General features: G+C 31.1%; 1 protein-coding gene across 2 annotated transcripts in view; it reads right to left on the bottom strand.

The window, feature by feature from the left end:
- LOC130896680 (protein quaking-B-like) overlaps positions 1–21,127 on the bottom strand; it is a 724,732-nt gene that overhangs the window by 146,373 nt on the left and 557,232 nt on the right. For both annotated transcript variants that reach the window (XM_057804936.1, XM_057804935.1), the window contains one exon: positions 9,393–9,509. In XM_057804936.1, coding sequence (XP_057660919.1) covers positions 9,393–9,509 — 117 coding nt within the window. The remainder of the gene's footprint in view (positions 1–9,392; positions 9,510–21,127) is intronic.

Consider the following 21,127-nt stretch of genomic DNA (forward strand, 5'->3'; position numbering starts at 1 on the left):
TAATATACGAAATGTAGTGATTAAATTCAATATCAAAACCGAATAGTCAGAATTTGAATTGATTATATCGTGTGGAAATTCATTAAAAAGGTATAGCCGTTATACAGAATGACATACTTGCGAAGGTTAATAGCCAACCCCTAGCAGTGAGTTAAGAGCTTTAGAATTAAACTTCGTTGGTCGGATTTCTATCGAACTAATGTTTAGTTTAGTATACAGGATCGTAAATATGTCATTAACGCATTAGGTAGGACTAATGTCCAATGTCAAAAGGCATCATACGCGATAAATCTGGAGCCCTTTTTATTTGTATTTCAATTGTAGCATGCTTGTTGCGTTTTTCTTCAAACATTTGAAATATTCCTTTGTTAATATATTGTGGCTTAGTAGTCACTTCCATTTTAATTCTAAAATTCACGTTTTTGAAAAAATTCATTTGTAATCGACCTCCCACTCCATTCGAAGAATTCGAAAAAACTCCAGTTTCGCTGCTAAATCGTCCTCTATCTATCCACATTCGTAAAGTGTTTAGATCAAAGTAACTTTAGTAAAATTTGTGATATTATTCTTTACATTCGCTAGTAAGGTTCTCTTATATCCTTTTAACATTGCTTTTTATATTATACTTCTAGTTACTTCTATTATATTTTCTTATGTTTTAAACAAATTTTGTATAATATTTCCCTGTGAGAATTCGTATTTTATGTTTATTTGGAAAAAAGAAACAGTAGAATAGAGCAGATTCCTGTCTGATTACATTTCAGGAAGATAAAAATTCAGTTTTTCTATATGATTAAGTATAAGCTCATTTTTATTAAAATCTGTTCTATCTATTCGTTCCTACTCTAGTAATTTCCATCTGTGTTTCCGTTTCTTTCCTCATTTTTTTAGCATTTCTACAGCTGCCAGGTTGGGAGTTGAACCATACACAAAGAACTCAAGCGCTGCACCACAACAAATTCAACTCAACTCCAACAACTGAGAATTCAGTTGAGGACTGCGGCCATCCCATGGATAAGTCCAAGTCTTTTCTTGAATATATAGAAATAAGAAATAAGAAATAAGAAATAAGAGTGGTTTTTAATCTATAGCTGCGTTGTACTCTTTTGGATACACAGTTGTTGCGAATTTATTATTGTTTTTTAAGAAATTTATTTGTTGCTGAAACTTTTTTTTGTTCACAGCAAACAATATTGATTTGGAGAATCGTGCCTACATAGTTTGTTTAGTTTTCAATTTCTTAATTCATAAGTTGTTTCCAGCTCTACCACCATTTTTTTATCCATTTGCTCCGGGATGATGCAAAAAATTCGGGAGTCAGTAGATGACGTGAAAATAATGATCCCTCGTTTCTGAGTCATACGCCTAAATTTGCGAATTCAGTTTTTATATTAAGTATCTTTTCTAAATAATTATGAATTTTTGATGAATAATTATGTTCATGTAGTGTGTTTTACAGCGACCAACTTTATAGTATAAGAATAGCAAAAATGAATTTTTCAATCGATTTTTCAATAAAAATTCGATAAATTTTATGGTTTATATAAGATATGTAGATTTTTATATCGTTGTACATGCCAAGGAAACCTAACCATGGAGATATATTCCGAAGAAAATTATCACAAATTGTAATTATTCATTAAAAATACTTACAGGAGGTATTTCTTCAAACATGGAAGAGCTCTCCAAGATTCTGCCTTATAGCGTTATAATGTAAGTTTATTTTATCGATCATTTCGTTCCCAGTATTGCATATCCCAAGCTTTTGAAATATCCCTCAAAAAATGAATCCATTGTATTTGATTCAAGAGAACGATGTGGCCATGCAAATGGATCTCCCCAACCCTTCCAGCTATTGATGAAAATATTATTCAGATGATTTTTCACATCATTTGGGAAGTGGGGAGGGGCTCCATCGTGCATGAACTACATGTCTCTTCGAATGTTTAGGGGAATATAAAATTTTTAAAAAAATAATGGGAATATTGTTTGAATTATAAAATGGATTTCATGACTTGAAATATTCAATTGTTTCTTAATTTTCCATGAATCCAATTGGAATTCACAAAATTCAAGGTGAGTTTTGCAATTCCAATATAATCATGACACAAAAAGCTTCTGAATAGTAAGAATATTATTCTCGTAAAATGTGATTGTAGAGCAACTGAAATAAATAATTTGATTAATGTGATTGAATTTGTGCTAGAACCAAGAAGATGCAAACTGGCAATTTATAATAAAAGTGTAGAGCAGGTTATGTCCTTTAAATATTTAGGGGTTAACATCACGAGCAATAGAAACTTGAAACAAGAAGTCAAAACGCAAACAACAGCAGCATCTAGGATATCAGGATTCATTCGAACCGTGATATGGAGGAATAAATTTTTAAGTATCGAAAGCAAAACACGGATATATAAAACTTGTGTCATACCAGTAATGACATACGCCATAGAAACGAGGGCGGAGACTGCAACTACTAAGCGGATTCTTAGAACGACCGAGATGAAGACATTACGCTCAATCACAGGGAAAACACTAAGAGACCTAAGAGACAGAATAAGGAGCAATGAAATTAGAAGAATGTGTGACGTTCCGGATATAGTGAGATGAGCCAGAACTAGAAGAAGAGCATGGAGAGATCATGTCAATAGAATGGACGACGATCGACTGACGAAAATCAGGAAGAGAGACCCAATACAAGTAGACCGCCAAAGCGCTGGTATGAAAAGCGCTGGTATGAAAGCTGGTCCTCGGAGTCACAACTTAGGCTGCCTCTTTGAAAACACAAGATAGTCTTAAAATAAGAAAAAGAAGAAGAATTTGTGCTATTGCCATGAATCTAGGGATTTATACGGAGGTCCTTACAGCAAATTTCTTCTGACAAGTTCAACGAGTAGGAAGTAATTATATATATGAATCTTAAACAAATATTTTAGGAGCAGTCCCTTTCATAGCCACACTTCGTGACAATGGTATAACCCAATTATTAGCTTTTCAGTCTTTCCTTCAAGTAATTGTTTCCATAATACATTATTTTCTTGATATTATTTTTCTCTGGTAGTGCTTCGTTCCGATAGGACGTGATACAATAGATCTATTGACTCAACTGATGTATGATTAATGATATTTGGTTCATTCTGTATTAATGTGGAGACATTACTCGCGCACTAATCAATTTTATCCTTTTGATAAAAAAATAATTGGAAGAGGATCTGATCATGTAGTTGGAACATTTTTATTGGTCGCCATTGGACTGTTCGTGTTTGAACTACAGAAGTTAATTCGTTCACGATGTTCTAAGTACACTTTATTGAGAAAAAATATACCAGAGAATGAGAATAAACTGTTACAATGGGTTCCGGATTTGTAGACAGAAGACTAATTTCTAACAAGTCAAGTTGAGAAAAATCGAGTATGGAAAGAAAAAATTGTTTAGAATAAACATCTAGTCCCATATATCAAATTAGTTGTCAACTATAATTTTCAACTTTTTTGTAACAAAAAAGTGACCCTTGTATAATTATTATTGGCCTACCACTAATTTGTAATAACTAGATAAGAGTAATTTAAAAACCTCAAATCAAATATTAGAGTCGACTAAATCCCCCTTCTCTATCCGCGCATTGTCCAAAAGCTACCTGGACTTGTTATAAGGTAATTGATCGAACAGCGCAAGTTATTCTGAAAATACAATCTAGATTGATTGTGGTTAACTTATTTGAAGTCCTCTTTAAGACCAAAAAGTTATAAACTTCGCAAGAGCTTCTAATCCTATATAGACAATCCCGAGTTTACTAGAAACTTGAACAGTTTAGAGTATAGAAGAAAGGTCGCCGACCTGAATTTGTTATACTAATACTATTAAGGAAAATGATCTTCCGAACTGTCAAGCATAATACCACCTAGAGCAGTATTTACATGCATTGTAAGCGTTCATTCTCTTATTAAGTAAATTTTATTCTCATCTAATAGCAAAGAATTCAAATAATGTTTCATGATGAAAAAATGATGTCTGTGAATTATTAAATATCACATCACCTCTACATTAACGAATTTCGCATTGAAAGCCATTTGCATATTAATATCTAAGTAATTATTTAGTTTCTACTTCAAATATATGATTGAAGCACTTAACATAACTAAATATCAATGCGGAATAGTGGTAGTATAAAATATTAATATTCCCCAGAGAAACGGTATATTCAGAATATATGTAAAGGTGTGGAGGAACATTCAGAATATGCACAAAGTTAGTATATTAATCATTAATCAAATTAATATTGAAGTAGTGTAGTTATATTTTATTAACGTTAAAAATACTGTACCAACTCAAGTTACGTTTGCAAGTTTATTTTTGTCAGCAGTTTGTTTCAACCAATTTATGTATACCTTCGGAAATCGAACATAAGCTGCCTCTACATGTAACGCCCCTAGTATTAAAACAAATCTATGTGTGACAACTACTCCTTGAGAATTAGTCATCAATAGCAAAGAACAAATGAAGAAAGGTTCCGTTCTAAGGATTTTAGGATAATAATTTTAATAGCTACGCCCTAAATTATCGGTAAAGGATATGATTTCAGTAACAATTATTAGCCGAGAATGTATCATGATAGTTGTGAAAGTCGATTAATACAAGAAAATTGATAAGAAGAGAGAAAATATCAATTGATTATTACTGTAAAATAATACAACAGCAGATAAGCTTTAAGAATCATGGATAGAAGGGCTTATAAATAAATAAACAAATATTAAATTGCAAACTTTACACAAACTTTTATTTGACTGATGAATTTGGTTCATTGACAACTTTATTTTGATGAAATAGTAGAATAGAGGATTGAGAAAAAGTTTGTTATGTGAAACGATGTAAAATTTTCGAGGATCATATCATGGAGCAATGTAAGGAGTGAATATGAAATTGCATATTAAGGACTTATAATAACGCCTAACAATATGATTCTTTTATCAGAGACTTACTGAACACACTGTTTACACTACCACTACACTAACATTCACAATTATACTGTCTCAAGCACGTGAAGGTGAACTGCTTACTTTCAATCTCTGAAGACGATACCTTGGTTATCGAAACGCACGTCAGACATTGTAATGATGAATGTTGAAATAGTGGTAGTGTGAACAGTGTATTAGCATGAATATCACCAAAGGTTCCAGAAATTCCAATTTAATATCAGAGACTGAAGAAAAGCTAATATGTGATTGAGACTGATGTAAATTTTCGAGAACGGATGCAATGAATAGCAATACGTTCATAAAGTTTATTTAGATAGTGAGCGGCAGAGCGTTGTGAACATAGGCCTCTTGATTGTCCCCTCTTGCGCCACTTAAAATTATCAAAGACCGATGACCTTTGAAGAGTTAATCATGTAGCTTAGTTAGAATATTTTAACGTCATTAGGTATATTGTGAGGCACACCCATATGTTTGAATCTCGTACGCAAGAATGAAAAAACATGATATGCAATTTCTCCCTCCTCCATACAACGGCGACATTCCGGATCGATTCTGAGGCTCATTACAAGGAGATGGAGATGACCGCATTCACTTCCCAAGTAGCACAACTAGTATTATTAACGAAAAATAATCATCTGGATAGAACCATTTCACTCGACCGTTTCATGGAGGTGGTCAATACATTAACAAGAGAACAATTATATGGAGCTACTGTAGCATCACAAAAGAACTTTGTTCTAGCTATTCTACACCAACCATAAAACTATTTTGTTATTCTCATGAGTCATTTCTCAGTGATTATATTATATAAGTAAAGAATTTCACTGTACCACTTTCCATTTATCATTTGGAAAAGTTGATGTTTTGAAAATTCGAGAACTTTCTCTTTTTTTCTCGATAATGTGCATCATGGCGTCTGAAGAATGTATTTTATTGATCATAAACTGCTATTAAAGAAAACTCTTTCATAAAAATTTACCAACGAAATCCACTTTAATGTGAAACTTTTGTAAGATAATTTCAAAAAAGATGACCTCCCAATGAATGTGAGCAAATATAGCTATTCATAAAATTCTACTAAAAAAGAAAATTAACATTTTATACCGTTAATGACTTTCACCAACATGAATGACAAAGTGCCTTAAAATGGGCTAGTTCGGAACAAGTAAAAAATTATAAGAAACCAAAATTGTTATTTGTACCACCATTCAGAATTTCTTTACAGTGAAAGAATATGGCTACGTATAAGTTTTGTGGTCAACTCTTAAATAACCCTTAGTCAACTTCCAAATGCGAGCTCATCATTGTATATATAACATTTTCTTTGCTGGAATGAAATACTTCACAAATTAGTTCCCTAGTGTTGTCGTGTATAGTTAGGGGGCTGGCTACAAAAACAGCATCGATAAAGTACATGACGTTTGAGCTTGGAAACGGGGGGCCCGTAATTAGTACATCACTAAACGGCATTTCTGGCACTCTGTACAGACGGATATGAAAATGCCAGCCGGTTTTCCCGGGTGAAGAAATGTGCTGGAAAATCTCATATGGTACAAAACTCTTGGATCATGGGGTCCGAGCCTCAAAGAAGAACGCTGTAATAACGTCAGTGGTTATGAGGTTCGGAAAACCGAAAGTTTCCTTTTTCAAAAGTACGCCGACTTTCTTTATTTTTTTCGGAGGTTTTCCGACCTGTAAAACTTCTGGCGTTACTGCAACACAAAAGTCAAGTAAAAAAGTTTGATGCGTGTAGCACGTGAGGTTTTTCGGATGAATTTTCCGGCACCTTCAGTCGCTTCTGGTGAGGGTTTCCTGACCTGCAAAACTTCTGGCGCTATTACATCGCTACTAGCTGGGAGTCCGGCTTCACGTTCCTTAAGGTTTCACTCGTGTAGCATATCGGGTTTTTCGGACGAATTCTCCGGCTGACTTTCGGTCACTTCTGGCGAGGCTTTTCCGACCTTCAAAACTTTTGGCGTTATTACAGCGTTATTATTTGAGATTCGGACCCAAAGAAGCAAGATTTTTCACTCGTGTACCATATGAGGCTTTCCAGCCCATTTTTTCACCCGAGAAAACCGGCTGGTATTTTCACATTCGCCTGTACAGAATGTCGTTTGGTGATGTACTAATTACGGGCCCCCGTTTCCAAGCTCAAACGTCGTGTACTTTATCGATGCTGTTTTATGTAGCCAGCTCTGGGTCTGGGACTAGTACCCCCAATAGAATTTCACAATATAAATCTTGTATTATCATATCATATGTATGAGAATACCAACCTTAGAAAATTTTTATTTTCTGATTTTAGTTATTTTCTCAAAAAACAGTTCGGTATATAGGCTCAAATGACACTATAAATATATAATAACCTCGTCATTTAAGCACAAGACGAATAAGAAAATCAACATAAGGAGGATGTAAAAATGAATGCAGAACAGAAGTTTTTTCATATTCATAAAATATTTCAATCTGTTTTAATAATGGCAATTTAAAAATATTACATAAGATGGTCCAAAGCTCTTGTTTTAAACTTTTGGACAAAATTATTCCATCAATATTGATGTTTACTGAAACCTTAACGGGTATATTATTAATACATTTCAGAAGATTGACGAAATGATTTTCATAATGATGATGCCAATACTGATCAGTGTTTACAATGTTTTGAATAAACAACTTACGCGGTGTCTTTAATAACTACGCTAACTTGTCTATTTGTTGTAGTCGTATAGACGATGTAAAATTTATTATATATCCCTTAAACAGAAAGCAGCTTCTGTATATAAATAATGCGAAAAACAGTACTTGCTGGCCTATTAAATGACTTTAACGTTTTTCCTGAAGCTCCAGAAAAATAAACAAGAAAGCTGTTTTATGAAAGCTTGGAAATCAGTTGAAATAAACATTTATAAGACATAGATCGATTGCCGTAAGAACCCATAATATTTCTCACACAGCAGTTATATAATATTTATAAAACAATTCGGCATTAAAAGAGAATGCTGTGTGTTAATTGGGTGCCAATGACCAGTCAAATTTCGTTCAAGTTACGCAGTTGATTAGTAAGACACGTGGAAAACCATGCCAAGTGTTTCCATCCATTTTCGCTGGATTTGTCTTGCGTTAGAATACTCAGATATGTAATAGCTACACTTTCAGCTACACCAAGAATAAGTTCTGGGCCTCTTAGTGGTTTCAACGTCGTTTCCCCTGTTGCTCTAATGACCGCACATCCAGTACAAACCGAAAAGCATACAACTTCGGCCTTTATAGTTTTTATAGTAGTTCTGTTGCCTAAGCAATTTGAGAACAATCTGTTTCCATGGCGTCGGTTCAGTATTGCTCGTCCACAATTCACCGCAGCGAATACTTTGCCGCGTACAGATGAGTCCGTTTTTTACTAATGCGGACTTGTGGGCATTGCGTTGTTATTATTGCAAATACTGTTACAACAGCCTCGTGGAATGAGTCTTTAGGTCGGCCCTGTCCAGCTAAAATGGAACTTTAAAATTTAGCGAATTCACGCGGCACCTTTCATCTGTTTTTTATAAATGGCAGACGCGCCTTTGATGTTTCTTTTTAGAAGTTTTTATTATAACAGGCGGTTTATTTACAGTATTTCTTCTGAACGATTTCTAGCAAAGTCTATTTATTTATTTGTCGTGCTTCTTTTTGTTCTAGAACTTTGTGGAATTTTTTTTTGGTATATAAATGGTTTGTGTAATCGTAGTAAGTTAGTTCTAAATAAATAGTCGTAGTGAAAAGAACGAATTAGTAAGAGTAACTGCAGAAATTATTTAAGTGATATTCATAAGTAAATTATTATAAGTTGAATGCATTGTATAGTGTGTATAGAACTTAGGAAATAGTGTTTATTAATTCACCCTACGAATAGAAAGAGTGTAAATAAATACGAAAAACATTATAATACATTTGATAGTGGAGTAAGAATTTTTGAATTGATTATTATTCGTGAATGGATGGATGGGTTTATCTCCGAAGCAATAAGTGCTTCATGGTGTATTTGAACTATATTAAATTAATTAATTAAATTGATATAAATTGATTAAAAATATATCAGATAAAGAAATTAGTTTAGTAAGTCAGAGATGATATATATTTTAGAAAGATTATTAGAATTATTTGGAAATTTACAAGGTATTGAACTGATAATTTGAACAAGGTCCACTTCCAACCACACATTTTCCACTTAAAATTTATTACAAATAGGGTATTTATTTTGTAGTCTGCTCAAGCTAAAACATTTCATTGTATTGAAAATATATTTTTGTAATCTATAATCTATGATATATACTAAAAAACACTAATAAAATTCGAGAAGGAAGTTTTCAATATACAGTTAAGTTTATGTTATTCTATTGTCATAACACATATAACTACCATGAAAAGATTACCTTGTGTCTGTCCTTCATTGATCCTCTTCCAAGTACTGCCATTTTACACATCGTGTCTTCCTGCAGTCGTTTCAGAGAATTTCCTTTGGGACCCAAAAGTTTCCCAACAAAGTTGAACTGTAAAAGAAAAAAAACTTCCAAAACAACTACTAATTTCAAACAACATCGAATAACATCACGCATCCAGTATAACTGATATTTTACTGGTAGTTGTAATTCTCAACATATTTGAAAGTCATTTCTTTCGACAAGTATAGCTGTTAGTAGAGAATTCTGAGAATATATGAGCTACACAACTTTTAAATATTTAGTTATTTCTCATCATACCAGTTAGTATGATATTTATAAAGAAATCGAAGCGATAAAACTTCATAAAATTTTTCTGTTTTAGGGATAAAACTCATGTATATATATAATAAATTTCTTCAATTTCTTATTTCTTAGACCTATTAATGCATCTAAATGTTCTTGATTTTAGGTCTCTTCTGTTTCAAAAGTAGTTTTTTTTATAGTTTTTAAGAGAAAGATAAATTTTGACGTTTCGACTTTTCTTTAAGTCTTTATCAAAATATTTTGAATAATTGTAGCATGAATATTATTTTCCAAGAACTCGTCTGCCTCTATTATTGCTAAAATGGGAGAGATAGATAGATTAGGCTTCAAAATATTATATTTTTGCCGACATTATGCATTTGTTTGATCAATATTTATTCTTGGTTATATCAATTTTCAACTTCAAGCTATTATTTTAAGAAAACTAGTGGTATTAAAAAAAATGATTTAGAGAACTATCAATACTCTCAAATTTAATTCAAATCAATATTAGTTGAAAAAACTAGCATAACAAATGAGAAAATATTGGCAAAATCGTTTCAAATATAATAAGTGCTTGAAATGATTACAAGGAATAATTCCTATCGCTTGAAATTTATCAATAAACCTGCCTAATATATTGGTGATTTTGGATGAAAATAATTGTGTTATATAGTAGATATAATTGATAAAGTAACAGAGGATAAATGACCAACAGGATAAAATTAAATTCTATCAATTATTTAATCGATAAAATCATCAAATATGCCAAAATGTGAAAATAGCCCACAATGAACCACAATAACAATTTAAAGCCATCGCAAATCTTATTAATTATTTTAGAGACGATGAATACATAAGTATTCGAAAGCTCTGAAAATATATTAAAGCTGGTCTACTTTGTCGTTTCACTGCTACGTTCCCAAAAAGATAACGCTCATATTCCAGCTGGCAAAAATTTACGTTACATAAATGGTCTTGATTTTAGGTCTCTTCTGTTTTAAAATTAGTTTTTTGAATAATTCTTGGAACGACACATAAAAATTGAAAACATGAATAAGAAATTCATCTCTTATTACAGGAAACTTCAATTCACAATCGAAATCGAACAAAATGATGGAATCAATTTTCTTGTTGTCACATTACATAAAATTAACAATAACATGAGAGCAGAATGGCATACGGAACCAACTTGATCCTCATATTTAAACTTCAATTGGTGTCATCCTATGTCACAAAAAAAATCAGTAATAATAAGTTTGGCTGATAGATCTATCCAACTATCAGATCCTGAATTTAGATACATAGCTATTCAAAAAGCAAAAACTGTATTAAAAGAAAATATTTATCCGGAAAAAATTATAAACCACATATTTGAGAAAAGGATAAACATAAACTTCAATCAATTAGAAAGCAAAACAGAAACGAAACATCAAAATTTAAAACATTTTTCTTCACCATATGTACAAGGACTTTCCCAACAACTAACGAATTATTTCAATAAATATGATATTAATATAAATCATAAAGGACATAATAGTGCCTAGTACTAATTGTGGCGCTGCCTACATATGACATAGGCCAGTATGTAGAAAATAGGCTAGGTAATCAATACGATAAAAAAATAAAACTGCATTAACGAGCCTTGAGATTTCAAAAAAAAAACATAAATTCAATTATAGATTCAAAAATTCTTGGAACGGAGTCTAATATAAGGAAAAGAGAATTATTAGAAATGATTCACATTTATACGAACGAAAAAGCTATAAATGATAAAGAAGACCTAAATAATTTGAAATTTATAGCTCTATTTTGTAAATTCTAATACAACTACAAATTACAAATAATTTAATTGATGACTGCTACGTATTTCAGATATAAAACCAAGGAAAAATTAAAAATATTTTATTCTTTTATATAAATTTATTATTTCTTAGATCTTTCGATATGTTTCTAAATATTATTCATCTAGGTCTCTGTTTTTTTTTGGTAATTTTTAAAATGAAAGATATTGCTGTAAGCCAGTGTCGAACGTCATCATGATATTGTACCTTGAAGAAACTTTTTTCTTGATATGTTACTGTCCCTTAAAATCCCCCTCGTAAGTAAAAAGATACGATGCCTTCAGAGTGGGAATTAGTATGGATTTGCTCAAAATTCCTGATGGATTGATGTAAATCTCCATAATAGTTGCAAATATCACTAATTAATTAATATCAACGATAGAAACGATTTAGTTATCAGATGATGATTAGAACATAAAAAAATGACTGGTTTCTGGATTTTTTTTAATTACTAGTTGTATTCAATTGACATCCATACATTTTTTGTTTGTTTAAAATATGTTTGTTGTATTGTTATTACAAACTGCAGTCGAATTCCCTAATTCTATCATTAAATATCTATCAAATCTGTCATAGAAAAACGAAGATGGTTGAATAATTGGTAAATTTAAACATCTCACAAACTGTAAACGAATGTTTTCAAAATAAACTATAGGTTAAGTTATTTAATTGTGATTTAAGCGGTGACGCTGGATCTGTACCTATAGGGATATATACTTTGCGATATATTTTATAGTCAGAAGAGGAATTTTGGCATCTGGTTTATCTAGTACGAATATATTTCCTATGTCACATATCCAATTAAATCGACCACGCACGGAATATGCCACCTGTTTCCAACATATACGTGAATTAGTTAACTCTAATATAAATCATTTGAGAGCGAACATTGTTGATAATATTTCAATAGGGTTCAAAAGAGATGAGGTATATTATATGAGTAAATATTTATTATTAAATCACATAATCATTGTGTTGTTGTGTTGTTATTGTGGTTCCTTGTGGACTATCTGTACATATTTGATATATTTGATGATTCTAGCCATTGAATGATTGTCTTTTTCTTTTATCCTGCTGGTTATCTATTCTATGTTACTTTTTTAATTTGGTGTTCTGTTTTATGATAAACATGCTTTGTATTATTCTATATAATACACAGTCACTGATTTTTCATACTATTCTATTGATTCCGTTGTTTTCTTTATATATCGTTGTTTTTTCATAATTTTTTGAAATATTTCCATTTATGTCGTCTGACATATTATTGTAAAAGTCTCAGGTCAAGTTTTTGTTGCGTAGAATAATTCAGGTCTAATTGGTGTTTTGTATATCTAGGCCTTTATCTTCACTTCGCATATATTCATCACCTCAGATTTTATCTTATATTATTGCCACTGCACAGGAGTCTCTGAAGAGCGCAGCATCCTATCGTCTGTATAGCACTGAATTTTTTTCTTTATCTCCACTTTTCTTGGATTTCGTTCGATCGACTTTTCGGTTACTTATATTATGACGTATATGGTATTTATGTAAGACCTCCCTTACTAAAACTTTTGTTCATTTGAAACTTTTATTTATTTATCTTGTTTATTATTATCAATGTTGGTTTCAGGATGAAGCATTGTAGATTTATTTCCCCGTAGTTCCAATGAATGATTATTATGAAACAGAAAATTTGATATGGAATTTCACATTGAATGGAATTGTTTCCACGTTTTTATTAATTTTATTAGAAATTACTCTTTCTAACATAGAGAAATTCATTTCAATATGCTTTGGGTTGAAGATAATACTCATTTGTCACAAGTTAAGCAAACTCTACTGCTCCCTAACATTTTATCCACTGAGATGGAGAATAATAGTTACCACAATTCCGAGTAGATTCAGCTGCTTTCAGATGAACGTTAACCTGTTAAATGCTATTGTTTCGAAGATTACGCTAACGGCTTCAAAATTTTACATTTATTTCTGAAATATATGGCTGTTGACGTTACTGAAATCTAAAATATGGATCAAAGAGGATTGAAATCTGTATTTATCATATTTATTCAATAATAATTCCGATCTATACAGAGAAATATGTTAATGGTAGATGAAACTTGTTCAGAAAAATTTATTGTTACATTTTACGTGGAAAATTAAATCAGGACATTAAGATTACCATGATAAATATGCATCATGAATCATATGCGGAGAAGTGTCTTCTGCTTTAGCTAATGTTGGTTTCAATTATTTTCATTTTAAATTAAAACTAATTTCAAGCGATAGGAATTATTCCTTGTAATAATTTCAAGCACTTATCATATTTAATACGATTTCAATATTTGCTTATTTGTTCTGCTTGTTTATTCTACTTGTATTGAGTTGAAATTAGTTTTGACAGTATTGATAGTTCTCTAGCTGATTTTTTTGAATAGCAGTAGTTTTCTTGAGCTAATAGTTTGTAACGTGGAAAATTGATATAACCAAGATTTACTATTGATCAAACGAATTCATAATGTTAGAAAAAGTATATTTTAATGCCTTACCTACCTATCTATCTAAAATAATATTCCCTACAATTATTCATATATATTTTCAATGAGTATTCTACTCTGTAAACATTGTAAACCGGAGTACACTACACTCTTGTATGCCAAATGGAACTGCACAATTAATAATGTTGGACAAACTGATATTTTTTGTTTGTTTTAATGCTTAATGCAATCAACCATAGGCACATTATTCTAAAGTTATGATGGTCAAGTGTTTTGGAAAATTTAACAAAATACGAAAAAACTATCCAGATTCACACAGAGAGAGAGGTGATATTCTGTTGATGAAAGGGCTCGAGGTAGGATTATTGATAAAATACCATGTTTGTGTTGTCACCTGCTGCTTAAGTATGTTCCCATTCTATTTTTATGTTTTATATCTTTTTTATCTTTTAAGATGCGTATAAACAGATCAGATGTAAGATGCAAATGCTGCAGAGCAAAAATTCTCCAATAATCCTATCCAATGACGCCCAAGTTTCACAAGCGGAGATAATGATGAACAACTTAACCTAACCGTGGTAATCAAGACGAGAAAGCACATATGTTTAACAGCTATCTTTACACATAGTCATGTAGTGATTAGACTTTATTTTGTAGAAGTTGGATATATATTGTTTGTGTGAACTCTAAACACGCTGGGTGACCAAAAAAACATTCATAGCCTTGGAACCGGAGAGCGAGGGTTATAAGGCAGGGAAATGGCTAAGCAAGCTGCGCCAATGCCTTTAGTTGCAGTGGAACCATTCTGGTGCGTTGAGAAAACATTTAAAGCAGTCACTGAAAATGGGTAGGGTATAGTCATAAGTAATTGTGGCTGATCATACCAGGGCAAGGACAAGCGAGACTTATCAGTACAGTACTACAGATCAGATAAATGATGATTATTATTGTGAATTAGTTAACAGCCTTTTCAGTTCAGGAGACAATTCATAGGATCATTTTGTAGATGAGAGGACGAAACTGCATAGCACATACTTTGACGGATTAGATTAACAAGCAGCCTGTACTAGGAGAGAAAATATACCGCATGAAACTGTATGTAGAATTTAGTCTTTAAGTTAACAGATTTTGTGTATATTTAGCATGAAGAAATTAATTTTGGTAATTAATCTCACTTTGGTATAAAATACGTATTATATGTGATATCATCTATATTTGCACTGAGTATTCAAACAGTTCACTTAAATTGCTATGTGATGTTTCTCGAATAAACACGAACTTCCAAAAGTTCAACTTATATTTATCTTTAGAATAGAAAATGTCCCAAAAGGCACAACTTGTGGACTTAGGCCGCAATACAAAGTTAAACATAAGACTTCTCTCTAGGAGACACGAGAAGTTTAAGTGAAATTTGATTTAAAAACAAGAAAAAATTATGCATCCATATATTGTTTGAAATTTGTTATGGGTTTTTTATGAGAAAATTTGACTGCAAAATAGGTTGAATATTATTATAGTGTACTTGTAAAATAATGTTTCGGGCTCATATAATCTAGGTTGGTACCTATCGAAAGAAAGAAAGAATGATGAAGGAATTCATAAAAGTGAACATCGCTAAATGAAGAATAAAAATAATCAGTTTTTTGAGAACTTTGTTCAAATCAATTGATAATATATTTATGTTAACAATATCAATATAAGAATACCACAGAGGTAGACACATATGTTTTAGAGATTTCCCCGTTATAAAGATCATTGATTAATAATCTCAAGAAACGAAAACTGACTATAAGGAAAATAAAACATTATGTTGGTGTAGACTCTAGAATGTATACTGAACGTAGTAATCTGGATTACATTTCAAACTGATGCATTATACAAGAATGATTACAATTACCTGATGTATTATTAGCATGAGCTGCAAAATTTGTATATTAGTTCATATGTATTTGGATGACTAAAGTCGAATTGTCAACTTACAATATCTTACTTATAGATCATATATTTTAGTTGTTGATTTGCAGTCTTTTGGGTGGTTTATTGGCTTTCCTATATTCATATTCATTCTTTTTCCCGGTCGTTTTCATATTATTCACATTCGATTAAGAGTTGTTTCACGATTAACTCATTTTTACATATTTCGCTCATTGGTCCAGTCAAATTGGGTTCAAAAAATATGATGTTTAGAAAAAATTAATATGTCTAGAGCGCCAATACAGAGCTAATGTGAAAAGGTCATGAGATTAGGCGGAATTGTTTATAATACTGTCAAAATATGGTTTTAGTGTCGATCATCTGGATAATCAATTTTCAATATAACCTAGAGCGAGTACAATTTTCGCTCTACGAGTAAAATACTCGCGCAATTATTTTACTATCAACCTTCTTGAGTTATGTAAATTTTGAATATATGCATTTTTCTTAGATTTGATTATATTTTTCTACTGGAGCTCTTTAGATTTCCTGTAGATTTAGGAATTTGTGTTGCTCAACCCGTAGATGGTAGTTTCATCGTTTTTCATTTTATAAAAAGAAAGCGAAATTTCCACAATATATATATGAAATGGAAATAAATAATTTGAAATACAGCGAGAGAATTTTTATTCGAGGACCTTTTTTTATCTTGAGAGACTTATTTGTCCTAGTTACAAAAAAAGAGTACTACAAAACTTCATATTGAGAAGAATCTGAACAACTTAGAGCGTATTCGGTTGTTAATGCATTCTGTTGGTAGAAGTTTTATAAATATTATACAGTTAAAGCGAGAAAAAAATTTTAAAAAGCTTAAACTAAAACATTATTGAATATATTGAATGGTTTTTATAGTTTTCTACTGTTAAAATGATTAATATAGTGAAAGTACTATATAAAGTGAAGTAACTGTGAGTATTAATTATAATTTATGGCTGATTAAACATTACAGAGGCAACTAAATTATGATTCATTGGAATATAGTTAATTTTCACTCAACTTCATTATAGTGAATTCAGTGAGTTCGTATATAACCACACCAGATGGTTTTGCTCGTATATAATGGAGTTTGTAATAATATTTGCAAGTACTTAATATGTTTCTGAAATATTCGCTCTAAATAAAGAGGTTTGCTTTAACCGAACGTTGTTTCAAGAAGTCATTATGCTCCCAAGTATTAATTATTACCATATGTAATTAAGTAACCACAAATATTGATTCGAATAATAGAAAACCTAGATAAAGGACGAGAATATCTCACTAAATAATCATTTTTTTATTAACAGACACAATAGTGTTGCTATTGCTTTAACGCAAATTTTAATTAATAGAGTTTATATCCACCAACAGGTTTAACCAAATGATTTTAATTTTAATCAACGATTTTTTTAAGGAGATGTGATACAAAGATATATAATTACTAATAAATTATTATTCGCAGCAATATTGTTGGGGTTTGGATTGGGAAGGTTGAAGACAGAAATAAAGTAATTTGAAGAAGTATTGAATATCAATTGGCAATTATTAATCAGTTTCTTGTTAGTTTTTGTTAGCTTCGAGTTAGTATATATTTGAATCATAACATGGTTTATATAATGTTTAAGAACTAGGTCAATTAAATACTTTAACTCACCCCTCAAATGCTTAAATGTTAAATAATCCAAAGTACCAGTACTTGCATATCTTTTCCATTTGACATATTTTATCACAGTTTTTCTCATTGTTGCATGTAATATCGGAAAGTTATATAGAAAAGATTTTTAGAAACTAGAGGGGACTCACCTATAGTGAGTTTTCAGATTACATTATTGTTCAACATTCAGTTTTGCGATATATTGTTGAAATTATTGAATTGACAGAAACCGCAACAAGAAATAAATTAGAATTAATAGCGAAAAAATGGTGACGATATCCTTCTCATAAAGCTTGAGTAGATTTATGTAATGTATAAGTAGTCTATTGTCTATTTTACAACAGGCACAACGACCGTTTAACGAAATTTTCTCACTATCTCTGATATGTATGAGTAATATAAATGCTTACCATCATTACAGTAGTTAATTAAATTGACTGTACACTACTCGTTATTGAAAGAGATAAAAATAATCTCAACTCGTTCTGCAATTGAATCCATCGTTCAGAAAGAATGTAGGAAGATGTTTTTTGAACTAACAACAATGTTAATCTCATTGTCGGTGCTAAAGAAATTTTTCCTGACTTTTCTGACAATAAGAATCGCCATGTTTCATCATTTCATCGCCGTGGATTTTTTCAATGGTTCAATATCAATTATTAATTCACATCAGATATTCTTTCTAATTATCTACAGTAACCGCAATAATGAATATATTCTAAATGGCTTCCGCTCACTGCAAATGGTATGTTTACATTTGCATCTCATTTAGTGTTTGATACTGATAAAGCCTTTTTTTGCCTTACATCGCGAAGAAAAACGTATAGTGAACTCAAATTCCAATCACTAAAGCCGTTCCGTATGTCTGCTCTTGTCATGAAATCCTTATTATTCGCAAAGGAATCAATTTATGATTAACATCTGCACCCTTTTGATAAAACCAATTCATTCATCAAAAATACAGAATAGGCAGCAAGGCAGCTCATTTAAATTAAGCTCAAAGGACTTTCATAATTGAAAACATGGAACTGACGTGTCTTTTGCTGCACGATTTGTACCGTTCGATCCCTAGAAATTCATGAGCCTCACGAGTTTTTATGTCTAAATTTCAGTAATAATAATATTCAGTGATCAGCTACTCCAATATTTCTTTACATGAAAAGGTGAAAAAATACTGCTACGATACGGAAAATTAGTAGAATAACATATACCTTTTGATAATTTTTTCTCATATATATATATATTTGTCTACACTTGCAAGACGTTTCATTGACTATATCTATAATCTGTAGGTTAACTTAATATCATCAGACAGCAAAAATTCTACCACACATACGTCAAAAAACTCAACAAGAAATAGATTATCTGAATTACAACCAGGCAATTTGTGATCAATTACACTGGAGTATATATTAAATTTGTAAGTTTAGAACAACTTTCATACTATACCAATACGACCCAATCATAATTACATACAACATATCAGTTGTACATTATTCCTGAAACACAAAATATCAACAAGAGGATATCTGAAAAAACTGAAATTGACTGAATTTATCAACACTGTATATGAAAAATGAGATATATTAGAAATAATTAGGGAAAGCCTTTTAGCTCAGAGGATTTTGTAATAAAGCAAGCTAGTACTCATAGGCATGAAAACGGGATTTTATACCCACAAGCCCAAAGAACAATAGGTGTTAGGTACAAATACATACACAACTATGTTCATAGTGATATAAAAGTAAGTGAGAAACAATATAATGTTATCTTATAAACTTGTTATTCTGCTGTACATATCAAAATTCGTTAAAAGCAATAACAGTCTCAGCTACTGACTTCCCAAAAAAATCAATCTGCTAATGTTAGATGTTAAACATAATTATTACGAAGAGGTTTCAATATGTGGACGACGTTTTGGACGACCTTCAGGAAATTTATCCTGTATCGAAGTAAGTGTCGAAGGCTCAATTCCTAAAACCACTAAAATGGTGCTTTCTCACCAAAAATTGAAGTGAGTTGATTGGCACAATTCTGTTAGTTTAATCCACGTCGAAAGTCATAGAAAGTAATCGCACGAAAATGTTGGTGATTTAATTCCATTTTTAACCAAGATTAATTTTTAAGTATCTGTAAACTGCTCAAATAGCACTCGTAAAACAACACGTTCTGAGTACGTTCACCATTAAAAATGTCAAACTTTATGTTAGCTATTTCACATTTGACATATTCACATCTATATTGCCATATCTGAAAACTTAAGTAGCAACCCTTGTGTCAAGTGAATATGATTTAAAATTTGAGCCTTGCTCCAGATAACTTACGATAAAGCTTTTAAGACAGTTTAAGATGATTTTTTGATGTAGGGTAATATTATAATGCGATGAATTGGACACCTTGTCCCAATACATGTCATAAACGGTTGAGTACATTTGAAATTTCTATATATACTTCAGCTCATCATTCTTATTCGTTCATTATTAAGGAAAATGATTAGCTTATTCATAGCAACCCATATCAATTCATCATTAAGTACATTAGCACCAGCTTATTATAAATAATAAATATTTGGTGACTGACTAACTAACAACAGTTTCCTTAAGATCTTCCATTACTAATTGTACTATAACACTTGATATGGAACCGCCTATAGCGCCACAATCAATTTGTATATTTCATTTTAATATTTGAAGAAATAATCTTAAGCAAACTTAATATAAATATCCATTCATTTTCCATTATATAGATGATTGAATTAGTTTTTTTAATAATTTTTGAAAGGCACATCAACGACTTCTTTTAGTCTTTATCAAAATATGATATTGAACCTGATAATTTGCGTATTTATATTAATCAATAGATCAACTACATCATGAATATCAGAATAAGAATGAAATGTAGATAATTGTATTACTCCCATACCAAATTATGGAACTGAAAACACAAATCAGAAATTGAATTCTTATCATAAAAAACTTCAATCCCCAATGAAAAACGAACAAAAATAATATAATTAATTTTCTTGGTGTCATAATATATAAAATTAATAATAACTTAAGAACAGAATGATACACGAAACCCCAACTTTGAAGATATTTGAACTCCAATTCATGTCATCCTTTACAAAAAGATTAGTGAGAGTAAGTTTGACTGATAATACCCAAATATCAGATCTTGAATTTAGATGCTCTGATATTGAAAAAGCAAAAACTGCATTGGAAGAAAATAATTATCCGGAAAAAATAATAAACAGCATATTCAAGGATAAATAAATATTATAATCAATTAAGGAACAAAGCAAAAACTGAACATAAAAACATAAAACATTTTTCCTAATCATATGTAGAAGGACCTTCTCAACAACGATCGAATTGTTTCAATGAGTATGACATTAGTATAAGTCTTGAAGGACATGATACATTCTCCAAATATTCCACTCCAAAATAACTAAAAGTAAAAGAAGTAATATTATATGTCAAGTACCTTGTAATGATCGTG

The sequence above is a fragment of the Diorhabda carinulata genome, chromosome 7 (genome assembly GCF_026250575.1).
Source record: "Diorhabda carinulata isolate Delta chromosome 7, icDioCari1.1, whole genome shotgun sequence".
Taxonomy (NCBI): Eukaryota; Metazoa; Arthropoda; class Insecta; order Coleoptera; family Chrysomelidae; genus Diorhabda; species Diorhabda carinulata.